At 43.4% G+C, this 25,680-nt stretch overlaps 1 protein-coding gene across 1 annotated transcript in view; it reads left to right on the top strand.

The window, feature by feature from the left end:
- Positions 1-25,680, top strand: part of LOC108928291 (formin-1) — a 106,186-nt gene that overhangs the window by 61,637 nt on the left and 18,869 nt on the right. The window contains exons 8-15 of the mRNA XM_018742174.2: positions 2,933-3,020; positions 7,328-7,389; positions 7,694-7,782; positions 8,937-9,066; positions 9,511-9,657; positions 9,744-9,803; positions 10,077-10,197; positions 18,633-18,725. Of these exons, the coding sequence (XP_018597690.2) occupies positions 2,933-3,020; positions 7,328-7,389; positions 7,694-7,782; positions 8,937-9,066; positions 9,511-9,657; positions 9,744-9,803; positions 10,077-10,197; positions 18,633-18,725 (790 nt within the window). The remainder of the gene's footprint in view (positions 1-2,932; positions 3,021-7,327; positions 7,390-7,693; positions 7,783-8,936; positions 9,067-9,510; positions 9,658-9,743; positions 9,804-10,076; positions 10,198-18,632; positions 18,726-25,680) is intronic.

Raw genomic sequence — 25,680 nt, 5'->3', positions numbered from 1 at the left:
ACTCCACCTTCTTCTCCTTCTCCATCCCATGAAGTGCCATATGGGTGCTTCTAGAAGTTGGGTAAAGGTGGTTAAGTTGTATCGCATGTGCTTGCAGAAAGAAGCCTGTTGCGTGGCTAAAAATTACAGTATCAAAACACTGAGGGCTGTGCGTAGGACTGAGGTGCCCCTGAGCCTTTTGGCTGCCAGGCATGTAGGGAAGGTGTGCATTTTCCACTGAGATAATGACTCATGAGCCCATTGTGCCTGAAGGAAGAAGCACATAGGCAAGAAGAGTCCACCTGCAAAAATTACTGGGTTTTATGGGGTGGCCCAATGGCACAACAAGTAGCACTGCTGTGTCACAGTGCCTGGGTGGTGCAAGAAGCTGTGAGTTAAATCCCCACTTAGTCTGTGTGGAGGCTGCATGTTCTTCTTGTGTCTACGTAAGTTTCTTCCCACTGTCCAAAGACATACTGTTCAGGTAGACTGGCAACTCTAAGTCAATTGAGTTGCCAGTCTACCTGAACAGTGTTGATCAATTTTATATCCTCATTAGTGTGGAATATCTTATTTTAAAGGTCAGTTTAGAATTTCCAAAGTCACTGAGGCATATTGATATATATTTTTGTGGTTTTTAGATCATTTAGACATTTTTTTCATCTGAAGAAGCAAGTTGAACATGGCTGAATACTTTGAGAAGGAGGCAGAATTTTGACTGTAGAATTATATATATTTTTAGTTTACATTTGTTTTATTTGCTGTTCATCCTCCTGGTTTTAAAATGGTTTCTGGGGTTTTACTCCTGAGCTTCACCTGTGGGCTAAATCCATGGCAATTCAATGGATGTCCACTGGAGGGAGCTGTTAACTGTTTTCTGAAATAATAGCAAATTCTTCAAACAAGTGGTTTGGTAATGTAATTGAGAAATACCTGCTTGTATGGGGCACTTGGAATTTACTTCCCTTAGCTTCCTCTGCTTTCAGTGGCTTCAAAAGAACATGGACTAAAGCTGAGGCACGTTGTGCGCAGATGTTTACTAAAGGTGTTTGGGCAAGGACTGGAGCTTCCACAATTTCCATCGCAACCCAGTCAGCTTGGAGATCACCGATGATAGTAGTGGTTGTGGAAGCCGCATGTCTCCTTACCTTCTGTAATGCAATACTCACTTCTAAGGCTCCTGTCTCGGTTTCCCACTGGACGCCTTAGTTGCTTCGGCCCTGTAATAACACGAGCTGCTACCTAATGAAGAAGCAGAAACATTAACTTTTAGAGCAGGCCTTTCCCTTGCCAAAAACTGTTTCTCCCTTTATGGGTAATTCAGTCATAAGTAATTGTGACCATCTGTAGGCACAAGTAAAAATCCTGTGAATTTATAGTTTGTTATAAAACCCTAGCCTGCTCGTCCAGACTGAAAAGATGTCCTTTTATGGTTTCATGTTTTCTTTTAACTTTCTGTGCTGCTTGATATTTTGCGCTATAATCTGACTTGTGACTTATTCTCAGTATTGAGCTTCCTCCAATCCTCAGCAGTGCTTTGTTGCTTGAGAAATGTTGCCTACAATGTGAACGCTTCCGCTACCACTGACTTCTGTCCCGGAGCTCGCTGGGTCCCACCATCTTGGACCGTCAGTGCTTCTGATGGCTCCCCGGTTTACACAGGTCCAGGGTCAGCCTGGAGGTCATGAGCAGATGGTCAGATTACATCCCATCAGGGACTGCAGTTATACCCTCCCGTAACGGATTGTCTCCCAAATGCACCAGGAGGTCCAAAAGTCTGGTAAATGATGCTCCTCTGTAACCTTCTAGGAGACAGACCACTGCAGGCCCTTGTCTGGGGGTCACTGGGCCAAGGCATGCTAGTGGGAGTACCTAGCAACATCTCGCAGTAAAAACTTAGAAATGTGCATGAAGTCTATTTTAACTTTTACTCATTGAGCTGGATTCAGGACTAATGGCCTAAGAAATTTTTGGCTTATGTTGCACCAACTTATCATACTATCACTTATCAAATTAGCAACTTGTCGCATCCTTAAAAATTAAGTAAACTGTATGCTTTGTGTCAATTACTCGCTCAGTGAAAAAAAATTACCACTGAATGCATATTAATTTCTCCTAAATGAACATCAGTGTAACTACTATCGAGTTCTGTCTGAAATAGAATATATGTAAGATTAGATTACATGTACGGTTGAAATAAAAGTTAAAAAAAACATTCAAAAAACCTTTCTACTAACAAATCCTTGTTTTGTAAGCTTTGATAGACAGACATTTGATGTAAAAATTACCTTTCATGAGACAAATGTTTCAAAAAATTTTAATTTGAAGATTAATTTTTAATTAATTTAAAAATGAAAAACATGACTTGAGACAGTATGTTTTTATAAGAATAGCAAGCGATCCTCAGTTATTAGTATTATTCATTTGTCTGTTATCGTTCTCCAATTCAAGTTGCAATTTAAGAGTACTGTAACTTTACAGCAATTTACATGTTTTTAACTGCAGGGTATTCTTTCTGTGTCAATTCAAGGTATCTTGATTAAGCGTACTACAGCAAACTTACTACTACATTTACATTTATTCATTTAACAGGTGCTTTTCTGCAGTGTCTTAAAACTCAGTGAACAAGAGTGTTTTTTACCAAGAGACAGAGCAATGCAAAATTGCAAAGTGATGGCCCAAAACGCTACATTACCTTGAAGATGCTCATGTCTGATTTCTGTTATTTATACTGGAACCAGAGAATATGTGTCCAAGGTTCTAAAATACTCAGCTCCTTCATTCAGACTTTTATGGTTTTATAAATATGAAAACTGCTGCATAACTATCACAATTATTCACAAGGAGACATACCCAGCCTCACTCAAACGACCAAAGGAAGTTCTGCACGAGAGTTTCCAGTGTTCATTTTTCATATTAATAATAACTTCTCTAAATTCTCTTTCATCTTTAGATCGTCAAACTGCTGGATGGGAAACGCTCGCAGGCTGTGGGAATCCTCATTTCCAGTCTACATTTGGAAATGAAGGACATTCAGCAAGGTGAGACCACAGGACAAAGCTGACTGGCTGCACTAGTTAAAATAAAACAAACTTTTTACTTGCCAGTGTTTGTTTTTGAAGTAATTGTTGGTTTGGATTAATAGGCTGAGGGTAAATGTGGAGATTTCTTCCTGAGGAACTGGAATAGATGTAATAAATGAAAGTCTCTGTCAAATTTTGCCAGTTCCTAAGTGCACAAGACAGTTTCCCAGGCAATTGTTTTGGCCTGTGTGAACAAGCATGAATTAAAAGGCATCGGTCATTATCCTCTTCCTTCTTCTGGGATGTGCACGGTGACCCCAGTGATTTACCCATTTATGCAGCAGGGTAATTTTTATTGGAGCAATTCAGGTTAAGTGCTTTGATGAAGTGAGGTTGTATTCAGCAACTGGTCATTCCAGTGCAAGGCTCTGTTTCTAACACTATGCCACCTACTGTCTCACTGCAGAAGGCTGGATTTTGGTAACGCTTAAAAGAAAACAAAATTATTATAAATTTACACATAGCTTGCCATATCCTGCTATGTAGTCTGTCTGTTTTCTGGAGTCTTTCCCACAAATGTGGCACTCCATGGTGTGTTGTTCCCTTGAGGGTCCGCTCTCTTTGTGAAGAGGACTCTGGGACAGCTCTGTGAGGTGAGCGCTTGGCAGTCTGGAAGCCGCCGTCCGTGCCACTGGCACCCTCCATTGCCTAATGGGAGCAACACCCCACTAATGATCTGAGTGCATATAAATCCCTTGTGGCAGCTCGCAGGCACCGCGCCGCCACATGAAACGAGACCCAGTGCAAGGCGAGCCGCACATCGGGCCAAGCTGTGGGTTTTGGTTTTGATTTCCAGTTGGTGTCGAAGCAGAGAACCCCTAATAAAAGAACCAGCTCTCTCTCAGCATGTGTCGACTTCCTTCTGCCATAATGGGAGGTGTAGGTGAAACAGACAGTCTGATGGTGACAATGCAGGGGAGGCCCCTAATGGGCACTTTTGAAAGCCCCTACCCTCCCCCTCCCTTGCACCCCAGCCCTTTGTTGGCAAATTAAAAGGACATGGGACATGTAATGTAATTGCTGCTGCTCAAGGGCCGTGAGCTGGGTAGGTGGTGGGGGCTTTGATTAACCTCTACTGGGTGAAGGGCCAGGGATAGGACTAGCTGGGGAAGGGGACCTCCAGGGCCACCGCCATACAACACAGAAGGGAGGTGTGCCGGACGCGATGAGTGCAATGTAGAAGGAGACAGAGTGCGGCTGTACAAAGCATGCCTTTGATCTACTCCCTTGTGAAGATATGCTCCCCAAGCGAGAATATATGAAGCAATTGGTTTCTTTAAGAGGTGAGCTTTTTGGCTGCCCCCCACTGGTCCTCAAGCTTCAGGGTGATTGGGATTTTGCTTCTGTGATGCTGGGGGGGGTCTTGTCTTCTACTGTGCTGCAATAGACATTAGGGCCAATTGGTTCCGTGGTTTTTCTGTAGTTACTGGTCACAGCACTCTGTTTCCAGCTGAGGTGTCAATAGGCTGTGTTGTAGAAAGCACTTATCTGAAACCTCTCCTCCTTCCAAAACTACTCAAGGCTCCTGCAGCCCCGGATCTACCCAGCTTACCAGCTCCATTACTGAGGCTGTGAGTGTCCTAGTCCCTTTATTACTCTGCCAACCCCCTCATAACACATGCAAGCTTCAGGTGCGGGCCAAAGGAGCCAGGCGAGCCACCACTCCCCTTCTCCAGCTCCCACCACCCCCTTTTCCAAAGGTTATTGCTGCGTGCTGTGGTGGTTCCCACCGCAGGTCTGGGGTTAAGCAATTACAGGCTGTCTCTTATGACCCGTAGCAAAAAGGCTTAGTGCCCTGTGTGTCGATTAGTGCTGAGCCACCTTGTGTAGCTCCACTGCTGCACCTCCTGCTGCTTGACTCGACCACACTACTCTCCATAGACAGGCATTTAGCCACAAGTACTAGACCTACAGGACTGAAGGGGGTATACAAGATATACTATAATAACAATGGTGATTTTATATAATACATATATAATATATATATATATATATATATATATATTATATGTATATGCGCTCAGTCCTCACATAATGGGGCCTTGTATAACGAAAAAATGTTACAATAGCATATGAAAATATATACACTTTCATAATACAATGGGCTTATTATTCAACACAGCTTGTCTGTACTTTATACAGTACTTTTACTTTCTTAGTAGGTATTTAACTCAGAGTAACGGCTTGTATCAGATGCCTTTCTCAACTGGTGTTCCGCAGGGCTCGGTACTGGGTCCTCTGCTCTTCTCGATCTACACCTCCTCCCTCGACCCGGTCATAGCCTCCCATGGATTCAAATACGACTGCTATGCTGACGATACCCAGCTCTTCCTCTCCTTTCCACCTGTAGCATCAGACATTTCCATGCGCATCGTTGCCTGCCTGTTGGACATCTCTAAATGGATGTCTGATCACCACCTACAACTCAATCTCTCCAAAACAGAGATTCTTCACCTCCCAGCTGGCCTGTCCTCCTGTCATGATCTCTCGATCAAACTGGACAACTCACTCATTTCGCCTAGCTCCTTTGCTAAGAGTCTGGGAGTGATGATTGACTCAAGTCTATCTTTCTCTCAGCATATCGAAGCCATAACCTGGACCTGCAGATACATTCTGCATAACATCCACAGGATCCATCCTTACCTCACAACTGACTCTGCCCAACTACTTGTCCAGGCCATGGTGACATCCCATCTGGACTATGGCAACTCTCTCTTGTCTGGCCTTTCTCCTACCTCTGCAGCTGATACAGAATGCTGCTGCCCGAGTTGTGTTTGACTTCCCGAAGCATTCGCGTGCATTGCCCCTCCTCGTCTCTCTGCATTGGCTTCCCATAGCTGCCTGGATTAAATTTAAGACGCTACAAATGCATCAATAGAACTGCTCTCAGCTATCTACAAGACTTAATCATTCCCTACATTCCAACCAGACTCCTATGCTCGTCCACATCTGCCCGTTTGGTGGTCCCATGGAGCACGGAGGTTCTCGGTTCTGGCTACATTGTGGTGGAACAACCTCGCCCTCTCACTCAAAACTGCTGAATCTCTGTCTGCATTTAAAAAGGGTCTGAAAACTCATCTTTTCCAGACTCACTTTGCCAATGATCTCTTAGGTTCATGTAAGTTCAACACGTTCACACTCTTTCATAAGAAAACCAAACATACTTCCTACTATCCTCTCAGCCAATCATCACCACTTATTAAGGTGAATATAAATCACTGATATAACAGATTCAACATTATTAATTCATTTAGTTAATGGTTTTCTCCAAAGCACATTAATTTGTTAAGTTACTAAAAATTATGCATCCATTTATACAGCACGGTCATTTTTTCTGTATTAGTTCAAGGTAAGTACATTGCTCAACGGTACTGGAGCACAAGGCGTGAAAACACAGCTGTTTTTAGTACAAGGCTCTAATTCTGGTAGCTGCTCTGTCTTAATAGTAACTTTTAGAAATAGACCGTAATCATGTAACTTTTAACTCAATGACTGAGATGTTATAAACAGGTTTAAAATGAATATCCTAGCAGTAGCCAACATAATGCCTTAATTTAGCTATCAAAACATCAGATACTATGAAACATTTATTAGTAATACTGTGTCACAGGCGACAGGGGGTGCGGTGGCGCAGTGGGTTGGACCGCAGTCCTGCTCTCGGGTGGGTCTGGGGTTCGAGTCCCACTAGGGGTGCCTTGTGGCGGACTGGCGTCCCGTCCTGGGTGTGTCCCCTCCCCCTCCAGCCTTACGCCCTGTGTTGCCGGGTTAGGCTCCGGTTCCCCGTGACCCCGTATGGGATGAGCGGTTCTGAAAATGTGTGTGTGTGTGTCACAGGCAGTCATCTTGTGAATTTTAGTTATTTATGTCACAGGGGGTGCGGTGGTGCACCGGGTTTAGCCTATCCTTGCTCTCTGGTGGGTCTTGGGTTCGAGTCCTACTTGGGGTGCCTTGCGATGAACTGGTGTCCTGTCCTTGGTGTGTTCCCTCCCCCTCCAGCCCTGTGCCCTGTGTTGCCAGATTAGGCTTCAGTTCGCTGCAACCCCACTCATGATAAGTGGTTTCAGTCAGTGTGTGTATTTTAAATACTATTAGCCAAATGATAAAAATTCCCTGCTCCTGAACGTACATAACTGCACCATTTACCTTCTACTTTGTAGAGCAAAATAGCATGGTTTCCAAATGTAGGTAGTGTTTAATTAAGACAGCATGTTTACTCAGAATAATGCCACTTAATAAGAGAATGCTTCTAATAAATGATTTTCCAGCTGTTTTGACTGTGGACCATTCCGTGGTGGACTTGGAGACGATCGAGGCTTTATATGAAAATGTGAGTACGCTGAAGTTGTTGTAAATGCATAGGACAAGACGGGGTGGATGACCTGCATTCCGTAGGTTTCACAATCAATTTTTTTAATCAAGTGCCAGATTTCAATGGTAATAATCTGCCTTTGGTGTACAGCTCGTTCACCTAGACATCATTTACTGTATTGGTTGACTTTGGCATTACTGTGGTGCCGTTAATGTTGCTGCTGACATGTTGACCCCCATTTCTGCTCCTTTGAAATTCTGCCCTGATCCTGATGCTCTTTGAATGTTTTCACTGATGTGTTCTCCAATGTTTTTTACTGCAGCGAGCTCAGAGCGACGAGCTGGAGAAGATCAGGAAGTACTACGAGATCTCTAAGGAGGATGAGGTCAAGCTGCTAGACAAGCCTGAACAGTAAGCTGTGCTGCATCTCATGAGCTTTCTTCCAGTTCTTCCTGTGTGGATATTCATACCAGTATACACACAGCAAACATTATCAAATGTATTTAGATTTGTCATTTCAGACACTTGGTTGAATATGGTTGTGTTCACTTTTTTGCCCGGACGGAGCAGCAGTTTTAAACTCATAATTAATTGAGACAATCCCTTGTTCACAGCAAAACATGCCCTCCTGACTTAACAAGCTTTGTGCACCTTTTTTCTCTACATGTTTGTGCTGCTAACGGCATGCCAAACACCTCCGCAGTTCTTACGTCTGCTCACAGTGTGTTTCACCTTCCTGAAATACTTTCCGGGTTCTTAGCTACAGTTTGGTCCACTCATTGCCAATGGCAGGTTAAAGAAGTCAGCCGATTTGCCAAAGCCCTAGCTGGCTGTGCGTGATTGCGATTGATTCCCCCCACTTCCTGTTCGCGACTCATCCAGCCCCACCAGCAGCTTGCTCAAAAATGAATTGTTGCAGAACGGCTGCCATGTTTGAATTAGCTGTCACAGAGTCTGAGTCATATCCCTTGGTGTCTGACTACAACAGCAGGCTAATCACTGAGGATATTGCTCCTATTCGCAAACATTCCTCTGTTTACGTGAACTTTTGCGGAATTGCTAGGGTTCTAGTTTTGATTAAGGAATGACGAAGCACTCTGATTTTTATTGTCCCCAGACGTTGCCCAAGGCCCTTCACATTTGCAGATTTCCTCTTTTTCCCATATGTCCCATATGAGAGGGTTTCAGAACTTGCACTTATGTGGTTATTTTCTTGAAGTGAAAAGGTTTAAAGCGAGCATGACAGCATGAACCAAAATAGTGCAAGCGGGCATTAAGCTGCATAGTGGTTAACGTTACTGTCTCTGGATTTGAAGGGTCCAGGTTTGAATCGCACCTGTTGCTGTAGCACCCTTGAGCAAGGTCCTGACAAGTTGCTTGTAAAAACACATTAGCTAAATGAGTTAGTAATGATGTTGCATCGTCAGTTTCAGTTGTGATTCATATTTATTTTCATTGATGGTATGTGTTTATAAATGTCGATGTAAATGTAAAATGCTGAATGTCGACGGCAGAGCTGTGTTGTTTTGGTTGCCATGTGTGCTGATTCTTCCCTGCCCCTGCAGGTTCCTCTATGAGCTCTCCCAGATTCCAGATTTCGCAGGCCGAGCTCACTGCATCATATTCCAGTCTGTCTTCTTTGATGGCATATCCTCCGTGCGACGTAAAGTGGACATTGTCTCACGTGTGTGCAAGGCAAGGGACCAGCTCTGACCACATACAACAACATTTTTGTTGCCCTGTCTAAGCAGTATCAAGGAGCCTTCCACTCCCTAAACGATGGATATGCACTGTGTTGACCTCCTGACTTAAAGTCCTCTCATATGTATTATTGAACAGTGGATACAACGGGGGAGAAGACAGTGGAGAGGAGTCATTCTTTACTCTCTGTTCCCAAAATAGAAAGCTGGCTACCTCGGCCTTTTCCATTTTAAACAATGCATCGTTCATAGTCATAGCTGTCTGGTAATTTGTGTGTGGCGGGATGGGGGTTAGAAGCAGTCAGGTCAGAAAGGTTACTTTGTCTTCTGTTGGAGTGTGCAGCCTGAAGCGTGTGGTGGCAATGAGGGCTCTGAAGTTCAAACATGGAGCTGAAATTATGTCAAAGAGCCGCTCCTATCCAGTGCTGTGTTGTTTCAGGGCCTTCTGGAACGCACCAGTGTGAAGGACATGATGGGCCTGGTGCTGGCCTTTGGAAACTACATGAACGGGGGGAACCGCACCCGGGGCCAGGCTGACGGATTTGGCCTGGAGATCTTACCTAAGCTGAAAGATGTCAAGAGCAGAGTACTGCAGCTTCTCGTTAGTGTACCTGTGCCATTGTCATCTGTTGCTGAGCTTTTCCGTTTTAAAAGATGTCTCCTGTGTTCTAGGACAACCGCATCAGTCTCGTGGATTATGTGGTCTCCTACTATCTGCGCAACTTTGACAAGGTAAACTGAGCCAATGAATAACATTTCTGATCCCTCTCGGAGCCATGTTAGACTTGCTAAATGCATTAATGGTGGTTCAACAGATCAGCACCTTGACTTTTGAATGTGAACACTTAACCTGAATTGCCCAAGTTCAAATGCATTTGAAGCACATGTATGGATTGGTTAAAGTACCTTATTCGCAGGATGTGTAAGACACTTTGAATGAAAGGCCAAAAATAGTGCCAGAATGCTGTGATACAGCATGACCAGTTCATTGCTGTTGCTTTTCAGCATGCCGGGACTGACAAGAGTGAATTCCCCCTACCGGAGCCCCAGGATTTCTTCCTTGCTGCACAGGTCAAGTTTGACGACCTCACGAAGGACATGAGGAAGCTGAAGAAGGACTTAACTGGTACTAACAACTTCAATAATACCATTGCTACTCCTGCACTTTTTGGGTCACATCATATGGGCTAAAAACGTAAAAAAGTGGATGTCCCCAGTATTTTCAGTCCTTGGAGACATGTTCCAGGTTGTTGGGTCATAACATCAAATTACTCCACCCTAATAACCCCCTCACTTTGGTCTGCCTAAGTACTTTTCTTGTCCAGATGTCTGTGTTGGGATATTAGTGTCTACATTTTATTAACAAAAGTTGTTACTTGGGTGTATGGTTGACACTGAAATTAGATAGGCCCCGGAAATAAAACAGCAACATTTTTAACAGCCTGTTCTAAACTGAAAAATGGAAATGGTTCAGAGGGCACAAAACTGTGAAATACCACGAGTATGAGTCTGTATGCCCACGCACTCCAGCCCCTCATGTCTGCGATTATTTAAATCGGCCAATAACACACCATACGAAAGCAATTACATTTTCTGGCTATTTTCCCCTCCCTTTGCAGATCGCCAGTAAACCATGATCCTTACTGACCTGCCAAAAGTCCCAGGGCCACCTCTAGCTGTCAGTCATTTATTAGGATAAATGAGAGACTTATAGACAATAAACGTGTAATAAGCACCTGGGCACTGATCTGTGCACTGAAGATTTAGAAGTCTTAGTGAAAAGCTCTTCAGGATATTGACACTCCAGTATATGAGATCTGTCTTTAAGTGTTAACTTGTTAAGATCATCACTGCATGTAGCCTTTAATCTTGTTTTTTTTTACCATCATTAAGAAGTGTTGTTTTAAGAATTAATTTTTTTTTTTTGAATTTTTCACTAACTGCTTGTCTAATGCAGAGTTGCAGGGGTCCAGAGCCTATTCCAGAATAATAGAGTGCGAGGGAGGGTACACCACAGATGGGGCACCGGTCATTCAGAGGGCAGAAAATAATGCTTTTGTTCAAGTTTAAACATTTGCATTTAAAAGAAACTGTCGCAGTGGTGTCCACATTCAGTTAGCATCATACTTCTCCTAAACCACAAGGTACAGAGAGAGACAAGGGCTCCATAGAGACTGACTCTACTCCATTACCAATCCAAACTGAACATGTTGCTAATGCTGTGTCATAGCGAGGGACAGGAGTAGAGTGCCTCAGACCCACCTGACAACCCTTGTGCCCCCACCGTAGAACCACTGCAACCAGGACTTCTTCCACACATTGCACCCCCTCTGGGTTGCTGATTTATCCACCATTTGGGGTCAGCGACGGGGGCAAAGCGATCACTCGTTGTTTGTTCAGCGCAGTCACACGGGAGCAGGCTGGCCTCTGGCCCAGCAGCCCGGCCTCGCTGCCCTCTCCCGTACTCGTTTGTGCAGAAACACGATCCCTCTGTTTGATCTGCCCCCACCCTTCTCCCCAGAAACTCAGCTATAGCTCAGCTAGTGCCTGGCTACAGCTTAGCCACATGTAAGATTTCAGGCAATAGCCCATAAGGAGCAAGCATGCAAACTCTTGCCGATGTACTATAAAAGGGTAACAGCATATACACCATTCTTAACCCTTCTTTTTTCCAGTCACTTCTGAGTAATACGTAAGTTGTGGGCGGCCAACATGAGTAAAGAAGAGCTTCTCTGGTGCAGGAACAGAGGGTCATTTTTCCTTGGACACGATCATGGGGAGTGACAGGGGAGCCAAACCTGTAGCTGCTAGCTGTGTGGTGTAACATATGAGCCAGAAGAGCGACAGCCTCCTGCTCTGAGTTGAACAAGTGAACGTGTCTGCCTGGGACAGTGGGTCCGGGGAGCGTTAAACATAGCAAAGTGTTTTCGGTGTCTTCTGACATTGTTCTCTTACACACCATAACTCATGCGATTAAAACATAGTGTCAATGTAACTGTAATATATTTACAACAAAATTGCCTGCCAGGTTAATCCTCCCATCTGTGTGTTGCTTGGAGTCCACCGTTTTAGCCTCAAGAGTGGAACCGGTCACAGAGGGCAAGATGACCGCCTCATTGACACCAGGCTTATATACCTCCCCTGGGGAGAAACCGCATGTAAACATGACTTAAGCACCGAAGTAATTGCGGCAGACAGCAGGGCATGGACACTCCCGGATGAGAAAGTATCACATAAAAACGAACAGTCAGAGCTCATTTGCAGCCAAGAGGAGTTTAGTATTTCCCAGTTGGGCTGTGCTGGGCCAAGCAACTGTTGATGTAGCTGATACAGTGCTTGATGTAGTTGCCATATAGGCTGATATAGTTGCTATAGTGCTTGTAAAGATATGTTGTGCAGTTTATGAAGGTGCTATGAAGCCATTGTATTCTTAAAACAAAGCATTTTAAATTTGCTAACATATTCCTTGATATAATTGCCCCCAATATTCATGTTGTGCAAGGTGCTGGCATGAATGAGAAACCCAAAGTTCAATGGTTATTTCTGAATTCCATCAAAATTGGAAGGGATTTTTAAAGTGGAGCTTTGCTCTGATTTGGTTTGACAGCTCAGCTTGAAGACATCATAAATCATAATAAGTCATATCATAAAAGTACATAACGTGATTTTATTCCCATTTTCCTACCCAAGACCGTAACACATTTGCACATATTTTCTTCTTATATGACATCTTTTTTAGTATCTGAGTTAAAAATTTAACATAGCAGCTTATGCATATGCTGTTTCTTGGTTTAGTAAGACAAATTATTATTATTATAATGTAATAATTATCTTCCTGCAAGGTAATACAGGTAGCATGGTGGTTATTGCTGCTGGCTTTAGGCTCAGAGGTGTAGGTTCAATTTCCACATCCTGCTGTGGTACCTGAGAGGAAGGTACCCATTGTAAATTGCTTAGCAGAGGTTACCCAGGTGTGTAAACAGTTATCATAAGTATCTTAACATTGTAAGGTGCCTTGGACAAAAGCATCAGCAAAGTTATTCAATATAAGATGTGTGAGAATGCTGTTGTAAAGTTGAGCAGATTCAAGATTGGGGTTGATTGACATGATTTATAAGCCTGACCTTCACAGAAGAGTTTTCTACCTTGCCTCATAAGGAGGAAATTTTCCAGCAGTGCAGCAGGGGGAGAGCTGGCTGGCCACACAGGTTGTGTGTGATTGTGTAGTGTTTGTATACAGTTCCTGTTCTGTGCTCTGATTAAGATGATCAGCAGATATGCCAGCGCAGGAGAATGAGACGCCTGACCTCTGTCTGAAACGTATAGACTTTTCACAAGCATGAACATGAGTATGATTTTAAAAACCAAGAAACATTTTTTTTTGTTTGTATGCTGCAGAACAGTAGTCTGTGCTCACGGAATGGAGACCGACTCCTCACAAGAGTTTAGCAAAACATGTTTCACCCAAAGCCGTGTCTTATTTGATGTCTTTTCCATTTTTTCCTGTTTTTTTTTTTTTTTTTTTTTTCTTTTCTTCCCCAAGTCAGCCATTGGATCTAAAAGGTGGATGGTGATTGTGACTGGGATATTGTTTTGGAAAGTGCGTTCTAGCACTCGTCACAATTTTAGATGGTAACAGCTAGTTTAGTTATGCAGCAGTATTTAAAAAGCCATCATAAATATCATACACCTAAAATGTAGGTAATATGTTGAAAATCAGTATTTTTTTGCCTCTTGAATCAAAAGCCTAGCTTTATATCTCTCATTTTCTCTGTGTTCTACATTGTTGTCCGTAACTTTTGGCAGCTAAAAATTCAATATAGTATGCAGTCATCATAATCTCCTTAGATTTTCTGGTGGCTTGGGGGTGAGACTCCTGTTTCTGTGGTTCAATGAAGTATCTGAGGGTCCCTGTTTACATTAAAGTGGCAACTTGAGCTGGTCAAGTCATGGAACAGACGTCTGACTTCACATAGCTTTTTGTTTTTGCAGTTTCTCATTTTTTTCTGCTAAGTACATTAATATGACGCAATCCTTTGGCATGTTCGCTAGGCCATTCCTGTGCGTCCCTGAGAGACATCATGCCGTGCTCCCATCCTGCTCTGGAGACTTCCTGGAGTCTTTCTAATGCTCCCCTGGCGCCTTTAAGATTTGATTATAATCCTGCCCATCTGATTGTTTCTCTGCATGTATCTCCTAAAGCTTTGTCCAGCGTACCACAGGTAGGCACAGACTCCAGGCCCTGCGGCGGCAGTACCTGTTCTCTTATGTAATCTTTGGGTCGGTTCACCTGTGCGGAAGAGCCTTATCGTGACCGGCCTTCTGATGAGTTACACGACTTTGCGATACAATGTATCAACACTGTATCATGGCCACATCTCAGTACTGCATCAGCTGTTTTTAGCCGCCAGCTGAGCCTCTTGCCATAGATAGACTTAAGACAATAGCATTTTTCGGGGCAGAATGACCATGGAAGCTTGCCCATCTCAACCTGCTTTGTCTCAGTTTTCGAATCAGCTCAGCGTTCCAGATGAGTGGCCATTGTCTTTCTGTGCCTTGACACTGATGAATTTGTCATTGTTCTTATTTGGCTTTCTCAGAGGAGGGCATGCTATATATTCTGGGGTCCTGCATAGGATAACACAACATTCCTTTGTAGGGAGGTGAGCATCTCCTTGTAGGCTTTTGAGAACCTGAAAATGAGAAGTTGTTTCAGGGAAACACACACACACACACACACACACACACATTTCCTGAACCGCTTGTCCCATACAGGGTCACGGGGAACCAGAGCCTACCCGGCAACACAGGGTGTAAGGCCGGAGGGGGAGGGGACACACCCAGGACGGGACGCCAGTCCGCCGCAAGGCACCCCAAGTGGGACTCAAACCCCAGACCTACTGGAGAGCAGGACCCGGTCCAACCCGCTGCGCCACCGCACCCGTTTCAGGGAAACCTGTTTTGGAATTCTCATGATTATGTTTTTGTTAAGGAAAAACTGCATTTGGTGGTCTGGACATTTTTATTGATTTTGCTGAGGTGTTAGCATAACCGTGTTTATGGTTTTAAGATTTATGATTTTAGTCCACAAAATTTTATCTACCCAAGAGCGTCTCAGTGGGGCAGTGTTCTCTTTGTTGAAGGCCCAGCTCTTCCTTGTTGCCCATTAAAAACCGCAGGGGTGACGAGGCCGAACGTGAGGAGAGCATTATGGCTTGCCATCCCCCTCCACAGTTTACACAAACTCTGAATGAAAACAGTATTCTTTGTAATCTTATCTGGTCCAGTGCCGATCAGCCGTGGTCTCGCAGCTCCGGCCCTCATCGGGGCATATTATGGCTGCGGCGGGAGACAGGCCCCCTCTGATCTCCTGATTGGACAGGGGATACGTGGGGGGATCAAGCAAGGTGCATCGTCGCGGCCAGCAAGCGCATATCTGCTGACATCACTGAAGTGCACCATCTCAGTGGCAGATATTTTATGGTAAACAACAAGATAGCCTTTGGCTCTGATGGAGGGGCGTCTATGTTTTCAAATTTATCTTTGCACTCGAGATGAAGGGGGAACAGGACAAAACAAATAAACACACATGGCAGTACAGGTGGTACATTTTGTACTCGATTTCCTTTCCTTGAATTTACCAGTTCATTGCTTGTTTTTGTTTTCAAAACAATAATTGCTACAGTGTAAACTGACAACTACTATGTCAAAGACAGATTGTTTTATGAGAAGTACATGGCCTAAAAGAATGAGATCGAAGTGGCCCTCGGCAGTGAGGTCTTTCCCCTTGGAGCCACAGCCCTGGGCCCCAGGGAACTCTTTGGTCTTGTTCCCAGAGACAAAGCTTTCACTCCAACTGCACACCCACCAGTAAGTCAATACAGATCTATGGGCTGAGGCGGCTCAATTAACTCTCTCTGGCCAATTAAAGAACAGCATGGATTTATTTGCTGTTATGGGATTACGCTGACCATGAGGAAGCCACCTCAAATCAAAGCAGGAACCATCGACGACAGAGGAGGAGTAATTGCGCTGTGTTTCCATGGCGACACACGCTTCAAGAGCCCAAAACCCCTTTTTCATCCCCTCTATCCACAGCCAGTGCACAGACAGTGTCGGTGTCCCCACTTTGGGGAATTTTTATATGGGGCTGCCGTTGTTTTTCGTGCTTCCTTTTTGTGGTCTTCCCTGTCTAGACCGCAGGTTGTGTCGTTCGAGGGGAGCCGCCACAAAATTGCTGCCTTGTTGTTCTGAGCACTCTTTAATATGTAGACGAAGAAAAGGGGGTAAGAGTCGAAAGAAAACTCTGCGTCTTTCACTTTGCATTTGCTTAAGATGACTCGGCTTATGCTGTGTTACTGTATGAAACTGTCTGAACCACAGGCAATGCCGCTGAAAGGCATAGTGTACACCTGCGGAGGGCCCCTCCTGCAGTGGAACTTTGACCCACCCACAGCTCAGTGTCAGCAAGTGGGCATGGTAAAATGACCACAAGGCCAGAGCACCGAGACACATCTAGAAGTAGGACATTAGGTTGAATGGTCGCAGAATCACCCCACAAGCTTGTCAGCTTCAGCATGGTCTAAAACTTAGTTCCTTCTTAGTTTGGCCACCATTTTGGAAAATTGGTTTAAGGGAGCCTGAGTTGGTAACCAAAAGGTTCCAAGATCAAGAAAGTCCTGTTGTCCCTTCAGGGGAAAATATTTAACCTGAACTGAACTTTCTGCTACCATGCAATGGACTGGGTGTACCTCACCTCAGCCTTGCGCTCAGAGATTCCGGGATAGGTTCCGGACCTTCACAACCCTGACCTGGACAAGCAATTAATGAAAATGGATGAATGGGTGAACTTTTTTGACCAGCCACACAACGGGGAGTTTTTGTGACGTGTTTGATGTTGGTATGTATTAAGCCTGCAGGAGTTTTCAGTCGTGGTCCTGGAGACACCCCAGCTACGCTAGGGGACAGCTGATAGTGCAATAGTTAGAGCTACTGCTTTTGCCCTCAAAAGTCACAGGTTAAAATCCCACCTCTGGCTGTAGTACCCTTTAGCAAGGTAAAATTGCTAAGTTGCTGCAGTAAAATTACCCAGTTGTATAAATGGGTAAGTGACTGTAAGTTGCCTTAGACAAAAGCGTCAGGTAAATGTAATGATTATATTTGTTGCAGCTGAGATGTGTGAATTACCTGTTGCCTGAATGGATAGCGGTTCATTCGGTTCAAAACCACATTTTAACAAAATAAGTTACTAACTTTTAGCAACAAGCTCTTTTAATTTGCATAGTTAATTTTTATATTTGTACTCCACATCAGTTTAGGTTCAGCATTGCCCATCACGTGAGTCTGATTTGGGAAAAAGACCTAAAAATAGTTCTTCTAATTCTAATTCAAAGGCTACACCACAGTTTATTCTTATTTGGGCTTTTCTGTACCATGAGATATGCCATTTGAATCAGCACCACCTGGACACCAGAATACAAATCATGGCTCGCAACTTTTCTGGCTGTAAAAACAACAGAGGCGCCAGAACATAAATCAAATCCATCCCACGCATATTGTCTTCAGACGTTTATTTAGTTTACACATATCCTGAATAATGAGCATTGCTCAGCCTGACGTAGTTCCAAAGTGTTGAAAGACTACTTTTATTGGTAAGTTGTTGGGTGCCCTGTTTCGCTTTGTTCTTCCACGACAGGGCAACTAGAACAAGAATGTGACTCAGCCCCAAGCCTTGATAAGGCAGTTTTCCTATCCTGTTTTTTGAACCATTTTGCATGCACTTATAACAAAGTGAAGGGATTTACTGCCGTTATTAATGACAAACAGGTTTCAGAAGTATGTGAAGGTTTAGCTTTTTTCTTTCTTTTGCTGGTCTTTCTTTAAGATCCTTCCCAGATTGTTTCAAGAGGGAGAAGAGCTTAGTTAAAGCACTGCCAAGTTCTTGGCACATGTAAAAAATGGTGTTAGCTGGTGTAGGCTTGGAGCACAATGTAGCTCATTCAGACTGGACCTTTTTGACCACACATTTCAGTTTGTGGGTACCTGGTGCCATATCCTGTTGAAAGCATATAAAATGGGGATATGGAAGTATAGGAAATGGCTTTTTGTTTGCAGTTTGGGGCAAAGGCCATTTCCAGGGTGCAGAATCTGTTTTGTTGGGCAGCACACTGCTGTAGCGTGTAGCACTGATGCCTTACAGTGCCTGGGCTGTACATTTGGATGTGGGTCTGACGCATTACTACAATTACATTATTACAAGCGACCTCAGATAAAGGTGCCAGCTAAACACTAGTTAATCACTTTGGAGACAAGCAGGTGTTAAATGCATAAACACAGATGTTTTGTGAGTCCAGTGCTGAGAGCTTGCTTCTGATGGAGGCTCCCATCACGCTAGATCTAGCATGTCTCTTTAACCACACACTTATGTAAATTACAGTGAATTACAAATTATATCACAGTTCATTTTTGCAGTAGTCTAGTTTTTAACTGAAAGTGTATTTGAATATCCGTTTTCATATTTTTCCGAAAAAATAAACAATTTTTCACCCTTTTGTTTTCCAGCTTGCGAAAAGGACATTCAGAAGGTGTGTGCCAGTTCCTCAGAGGAACACCTTCAGCCTTTCAAGGAGAAAATGGAGGCTTTTCTCACAACCGGTGAGTGAAACAAAGAAAAAAAGCAGGCTCTTATGCTGACTCCCAGAAGGTGATATGTTTTCTTTGATTCTGCGCATCAGCAGGCACTCTGAATCGAAAGCACGGCATGTTGTCTGATGCAGAGTCTCGATGCCTGTTTGATCCTTGGTGAGTTTTTACATAAAGGCAGCGACCAGCGGCTCAACTGATCGTGTGTTTAGATGTGTTTAGACTCTCCAGGGGCTCCACTGAGCTGTTTTTCACTGATTAGAATGACTTTGCTGGGAAATTAGCATTCCCAAATGTGTAATATTGCTCACATGGTCTGGAGCAGTGGTGGCCCCTTGTTAGCACAGCCCTCTGGATCTGATTCTCAAGTAACCCCAACTCTTGTATATTTACAGAGCCCCAGATCCTAGAAACGGAAAAGTCATGAAAGTAATAATGATTTTTTTGTTTTTGTCTTGTAAACTACAGTCTGTTTCCACACTTAACTAGAAAAGAAGTCTTTCATCTGCATTGTTTTAAAGCAATGCAGATGAAACATTTCCTGAGCCCAGGGCCTTGCTAAAGATAAAGGAGGAAGGTGGGGCTAGCAGCTGTTGGCATGCACAGGAACTGTGAAACCGGATTTCCAAATGTTAGTAGTTTCTGTCTGCGTGTTTTGTTTGCTTGTGATATGGTCGCAGAAAGGTTTGCCTGCTACACATTGTGTTGAACTGGGGCAGAAATGCTGGGGCCAAGTACCATAAAGCAGCTCAGGTATCAAGAAGGGCAGAGCAGGGGGGATCAGGTTGCCCCAAACCTGCCTCATAGCTTCGAACCCCCTCTGAGGCTGGTTAGATACCCCCAGCTGTAGGCTTGTAAACAGGAGCTGGCCTTGGTGGGTGAGGTCAAAGACCACCACAATCAGACCCACCGTAGCACCCTGACCTCTCCTCCACTTCATAACCTGCCCAGCTCACCACATGGTCTATCATTACTATGCTGTGCCTAGATAAAGCTGCACGCATCCCGTTGCCATGGAGAATATCTCAAGCTGTCCCCTTCTTGAGCTTGATAATCGTCTGTGGCCTTTCATGCTGCAGAGAGATGGTTCCCAGTTAGGCCCTGGTAGCAGACAGTGTGAGATGAGAATCAGTAAGACCTTGGCACCAGCAGCGACCGCAGGGCGCGACAGAGAGGAGGTCCTGAGAAGGACAAGAAACTGCTCCCACACTCTTTGTTTTGGAGTGTTGTTTTTCCACTTACTTAAGGAGAGAGAACATTTTCCTTGCCTGTGAAAAGAAATTGAACGTTCATTATTTCCTACCATGGAGTGCTGTATTTCGGGTGATGTTCAGCATCTTTGAAGACTCAAAAGGCACTTGTTTTTCATACCAGGTTGGACCATATTGTAGCAGTCAGAGAAGAAGCAACCCATTGCATTCCCTAATGGTGATAAGCTGCGAGTGATGCAATATGAGACGTCTAGACGGGGGTGGATGTGGAATTCACTTGGGCTTTTGTAATGATTTATGCATAAATATTGCTATGATTAATTGGAATTATACTAACACAAGCTTCGTCAGTAGAACGAAAGAAAGCTATTTTGAAGACATATGACGCATTACTTGCTAAAGATTCCAGAATTTCCTCGTTTGAAAATAAACACACATTAATGAAAGTGCGAAAAAAATGTTAGCATAACAGCTGGTGCCGTAATCATTTATTTCCATTAATAGTGAGGACAATGTGATGACCCAGGTATGATTCTCAGCAGACGTGCTGTGCACTTAAAATGCCTTTAAATACCATTCAAAGTCCCTACGGTTGGCTCTACCATAATGAGGCTTTAATAAATTGCCACTAATGCTTGGTAAATTCCATAAAATACTCAAAAGACTGTAAAAAGGCCGCCTGTGGAAGTGATCATTGCTTGCAGCGGAGTAAAAAGGTGCCAGTGCTCAGATCAAGAGCTCAACATGCATAATGATCCCATTGTAAGCAGGCAGTATTCAGGACAGATAAAAATGACATGTAGCTACTGTGTACTTCTGAGTACAGCCTGCTGAGAATGGAATAGATACAACAACCAAAGACAAAAACATGGTTTTCATCTTCAGCGTTTTTTCTTGTTGTGTTTTTTGTGTTGACTTAAAATGTCCTCCTTAGGTTTCTTTTTTATTACTCATTGTACGGACATGTGTTTTTTGTTTGTTTCTTTCTTTGCATCACTTGTGTAAACTGTGTGTCAGATTATCTATGTGTACCCAGGAGTAGTTGTAGTTGAACCCCCATGGTTTAATTTGTCCCTTTTTTGCCACGATATGTCGACTTGAACTCAGTTCTTCCACACATTTCCGTGTATTTTATAATAATCAGATCGTGTAAAAGGTTTAGCATTTCTGGCGAGTCGTTCAGCTTTTCCGCTTCAGCAACACATTTGAATTTATGGAGAGGTCATCATATCATGCCAGTTTGGGAGAAATTATGAGAATTACATATTATGAGCATCAGGCAATTAGATAAAGCAGTCAGTGTTAAGTATAAACCAATTTTCAGTAACTTTACTGAAACCCACGTCTGATGTCCCATTCTTTTTCATGTGAACAGGGGGTTTTAATTACTTTTGCTATGGCAGAAATAAACTCAAAGCAAGCATGTCCCAGACTGGGATTTCACAAGTCAGTCTGGGTTGCCTTGTTCAAAGGGAAGCTATTCATTGGGGTGGAGTGGACCTTGTCATTAAAGTGCAAATTGTGTGATGGTTTAATGTATTCATGATTTTTGCAAATTGAATAGCTTTATCCAAGGCAACTACATTATATTCATGACATTGTCATTCATGTTGACAGCCCCAGATTTCTCAAAGTGAAATAATGGAAAATCTTCATCAGCAAATTTAACACTGATTTAGATTTTTTTCCAAACATACTCATTTCTGTAGATCCCTAAATGGGGATAGACAATAGTCATATTCAATTAATATTAATTTAATTGAAACTTTCCTCCAAAGCAGCTTATAGTGTTACGCTGCCTACAATTATTTACCTATTTATACAGCTGCGTAACTTTTACTGGATCAATTTTAGGGTAAGTACCTTGCTTAAGGCAATTACAGCAGTAGGTGAGTTTCAAACCTGTGATTTTGAGAACTAAAGGTAGCACCTCTGCTAACTGCGCTATCAGCTGCCTGCTCCTTCTATACTGATCATTTGCATACCTGTAAAAGTGATATCATTTTTACTTGAATTGGCTTGAATTCTAGCTGGAAGTTCCTTGTTTTTGTTGCTGTGTACTAAATGATAGTCAAATTGGCATCAGACTAACAAAACAATCAAAAGTCAAACATGATGGTAGTCAGCTAGATCTTTGCCGCACACCACCAGACACTAGAAAAGTATGGGTTAGATCCCTACAAGGTAGTGGGAGGGAGAAAAAAAGAAACCAAATAAGATGGTACTGCAGAAATCACCCTGCTGTTCATCCAACTGTAGCAGAAAGCATCTTGTCAGTCCATGTCCCACCTGCATGCAATCTCCTACCACCACCCTTCACTTCATAAGAGTGCCTCAGGCAAGGGGGGGGGATCCACCAAGGGCGACGACAAACAACAGCGCCACGGAGCCGCGTCTTGCGGAGCCCGTAGGTATGTAAGTGGAGTCGTGCTCCTCGGCCCAACAGCCTGATGCTTTAATCTCTCAAAGTGCTTGTGACACGCAAAACCGTTAACATCGCGCAACGAGAGATGCCTTTCGGGGCAAGGGAGGGGAAATTACGCACATTACTTGCGGCAGGCCAAAAATATAGTAAAACAATAGCCCTCTTCTATAAAACATGCAAATAAGGTGAGAAGATTGTGTCCATATGTTTTAGGTACAGAATGAGAAATGAAGGCATAGAAGGCTAAGACAGCTTTTCCGATATATTTGCAAAGGAAGCTGAGTTCACACTGGCATTGTTTTTGTCTCCGAGCTGCACAATGCTGGTGGAAATCTGCCATTTCTTTGGTACACTTTGTTTATTCACCTTTAACAATTCACATCTGAGTGCACATAAACGAGTATCTGGACTCTTGCACAATATCACAGAGTCTCCGAATGGTCATGAAACCATGGCGGTTGCCATTGGCTACAAAATGGCATTGGTTACCCCAAACACATCTTGAACATAAACGTTCCACCAGGATACTTATGAATCTTTTGTAAACAGAATTCCTGCTCCATTCCCTCCCCCCTTGCTTTTGAAGCTTGTGTGCTCTATGGTGACACTCCACTCCTTAATCCCCTTTGAGGGATGTTATGGCATCGATACAGAAAACAGCCAAAGCCACAGCTCTCACAAACAGAAATGGATCTTTAACTTATTTTAGCTATTTATGTAGACCATGTGATCAACCACATGGCTTCCAAATGAAGTGTCTGCAGGTGAATAATTTCATTATTTAGCCTCAGGACCTGCTAGTCACAGCTGAGAAAAGGACCCTTGAAGGAGCCTGCTTGGTCAGCTCACATGCCTTCCAATGGACTGCTTTTCATAGGTATACTCTTTCGATCGCAGCGTTCCATCTCACCTGCACCACTTTGCTGTGTGATGGGGGTGTTATGATCCAAAAGAATGCAGACCTAATTTTGGATTCCAGTGTCATCAACTGGTAGCTTTAGAGAACCCATTGCCACCTTGCTCTGTGTGTGCAGGGCCTAGCTTTAAACTAGAGCATGTGGTGTGTTTCTGTGCATGTGTGTAAGTTTTAGGATTACCCCAGGGTGTGCCAGGGTTCTGGTATCCTACCTGAAGGCAGCATGTTTGAGCTGGTGATAGGGACAGGGATGTGGTCCTGGTGGTGAGGGTTCATATTGGAAGGGATGGAAGTTCATGATAAAGCTGAGGAACTCCTGCCTCTTTCCACTGGCTGGCCAAAGTAACCCCAGAAGTGATTGCACCTACTGGACCTCTAGCTTTGCAGACTCCCGGCCTTCATCGTAAATCTGTATTTGTGTGTACAAGCCGACACATTTGTGCACACATGCTTGGAAGATAAAGTGAGGCACTGCTTGTGGTTTGCATTCAAGCTGTGTGTCACTGGAATTGTGTTTATTGACATCTCGCAAGGGTCCAAGGGGTGGGGACTCGCAAAGCCTTATGTCCACCTGCCTTAAAGACTAAATTCTGTAGCAGCACCTGCTCACAGAGCAGCAATCCATAACTCAAAGGTGAGTGGTTTACAGCCCTGCCACAGCAATCAGTCCCATTGGCTGCTAGGGGCTCGGTGTCACAGCAAGCTGTGCAAGCAAACTTGAATGACCTGGGTGCACGCTTTTACACCAGCCTGTGATCGCACAAGATTTTACATCTCAAAAAGTCATTGATCCATTATCTGGTAATCCATTTCTCTTCCTTCATCCACTTCCCCTTAGTTCTTCAAACCTCTTTTCCCTCTTTCCCTTTCTTTTCACCCCATTCCCACTCTTTTCCTTTCTTACCTCTTCCTCTGATAAACAATAATTACCAAAACCAACTCCAAAGACCCTGAGCTGTTTAGGAAACATTTTATTATAGTTCTGCATAAAATATAACATTGAAATTGTATACATAGGCCTGGAATGAAAGCCAGACCTTGTGAAACAATAAATCTGATGAGGTTGAGACTACCACAGAGACAGGTTTAGCCGCCCTGTTGTATTCCCCTGGCGCAGAGATCCTCAGGTTGAGTGCAGCTCTGCCACTGGAGTTACAGTTTTATTTATGCTTGGGTTAGTTGGGCGCCTTATAACACAAGCTCCTTTGATGCCGTCTGCTTTGACTGTGTGGGCTGCAACAGACGCAGTCAACAAATCTACGTCTCTGGTCCTTTTTTCCCCACCCGCTTTTGTTTCTGTTGTTTGATGTTCCAGACAAACATTCTGAATCACTGACGGTTCAAGACACAAGAAATGACAGTGAGTTGGGGTGATTAAAGAAAGAGATTAAACATTAAAGAAATGCAGCTAACCTGAAACCATCTTCCATACCCAACCAGTTTTGTACCTGAAGCATTGAGTTATGTTCTCAGGGGTGTCCAAGGGTTTTGACACCATCGTAACTGGGAGGCTTAAGTGCCAAGGCATGTACTCCGACCCTCAGTTGCATGTACTCCTCCATGTACGTTGCGTTCATTTGTTTTTTTGTTTGAAATTGAAAAACAAAATGCGAATTGCGATGCCTTCATTTGTTTTTTGTTTTAAAAATTAAAAACAAATTATGAATTAACTATGTTTAAAAACCATTTTTTGCTCAAAATGTAAAAGGAACAGCTGGTGGCGTGCTGGCGCCAAAGTTTGCAGGTTTGATCCCCACCTCTGGCTGTAGTATCCTTGAGCAAGGTACTTACCCTAAATTGCTCCAGTAAACTTACCCAGCTGTATAAATGGGTGAATAATTGTAAGTCATTTTGGAGAAAAGCATCAGCTAAATGAATAAATGTAACTTAAAATATGTCTCATTTATAGTTTCTTGCTGTCTTATTTTTTGACTTTGAGATATTTCATTTTATGTTATTTCTCAACAAGTAAACAAATTGGAAGAGCACATAATCCATCAGTGGCTTCATCAAACATGCTGGGTTCGCTCCGAGTTATTCATGAATTAATACGGATCACTATGTGCTTTTCAAAAGCAGCAAGACAGTCACAGCAACGGAGGACAACATGTCCACCGAGAAAATCGGCAAGATTTTTCAGGTGCTACTTCCTATGAATCTTAAGGTGTTAAAACACCATGAAGTTCTAGGTTAGGCTACTTGTTAGATTGAAAATATTGTGCACTTTAAGGCATTCATCATTTTTGATATTGTGAAATTTTGATTTCTACACTTTGTATGATTAAACAAAAAGAGAAAATTAATAAACAAGTCCCTTTTCTTGTCTGTGCTCAGAAACAATAAAAAATCGTTTTTCTCATTTTTCTGCTTTCAATATTAAATGAAAAAACAAATGGAGGCATTGTAATTCGCATT

The sequence above is a fragment of the Scleropages formosus genome, chromosome 15, assembly GCF_900964775.1.
Source record: "Scleropages formosus chromosome 15, fSclFor1.1, whole genome shotgun sequence".
Taxonomy (NCBI): Eukaryota; Metazoa; Chordata; class Actinopteri; order Osteoglossiformes; family Osteoglossidae; genus Scleropages; species Scleropages formosus.
Note: the sequence above shows the minus strand (reverse complement) of the source record. Positions and strands in the feature narration are given on the sequence as shown.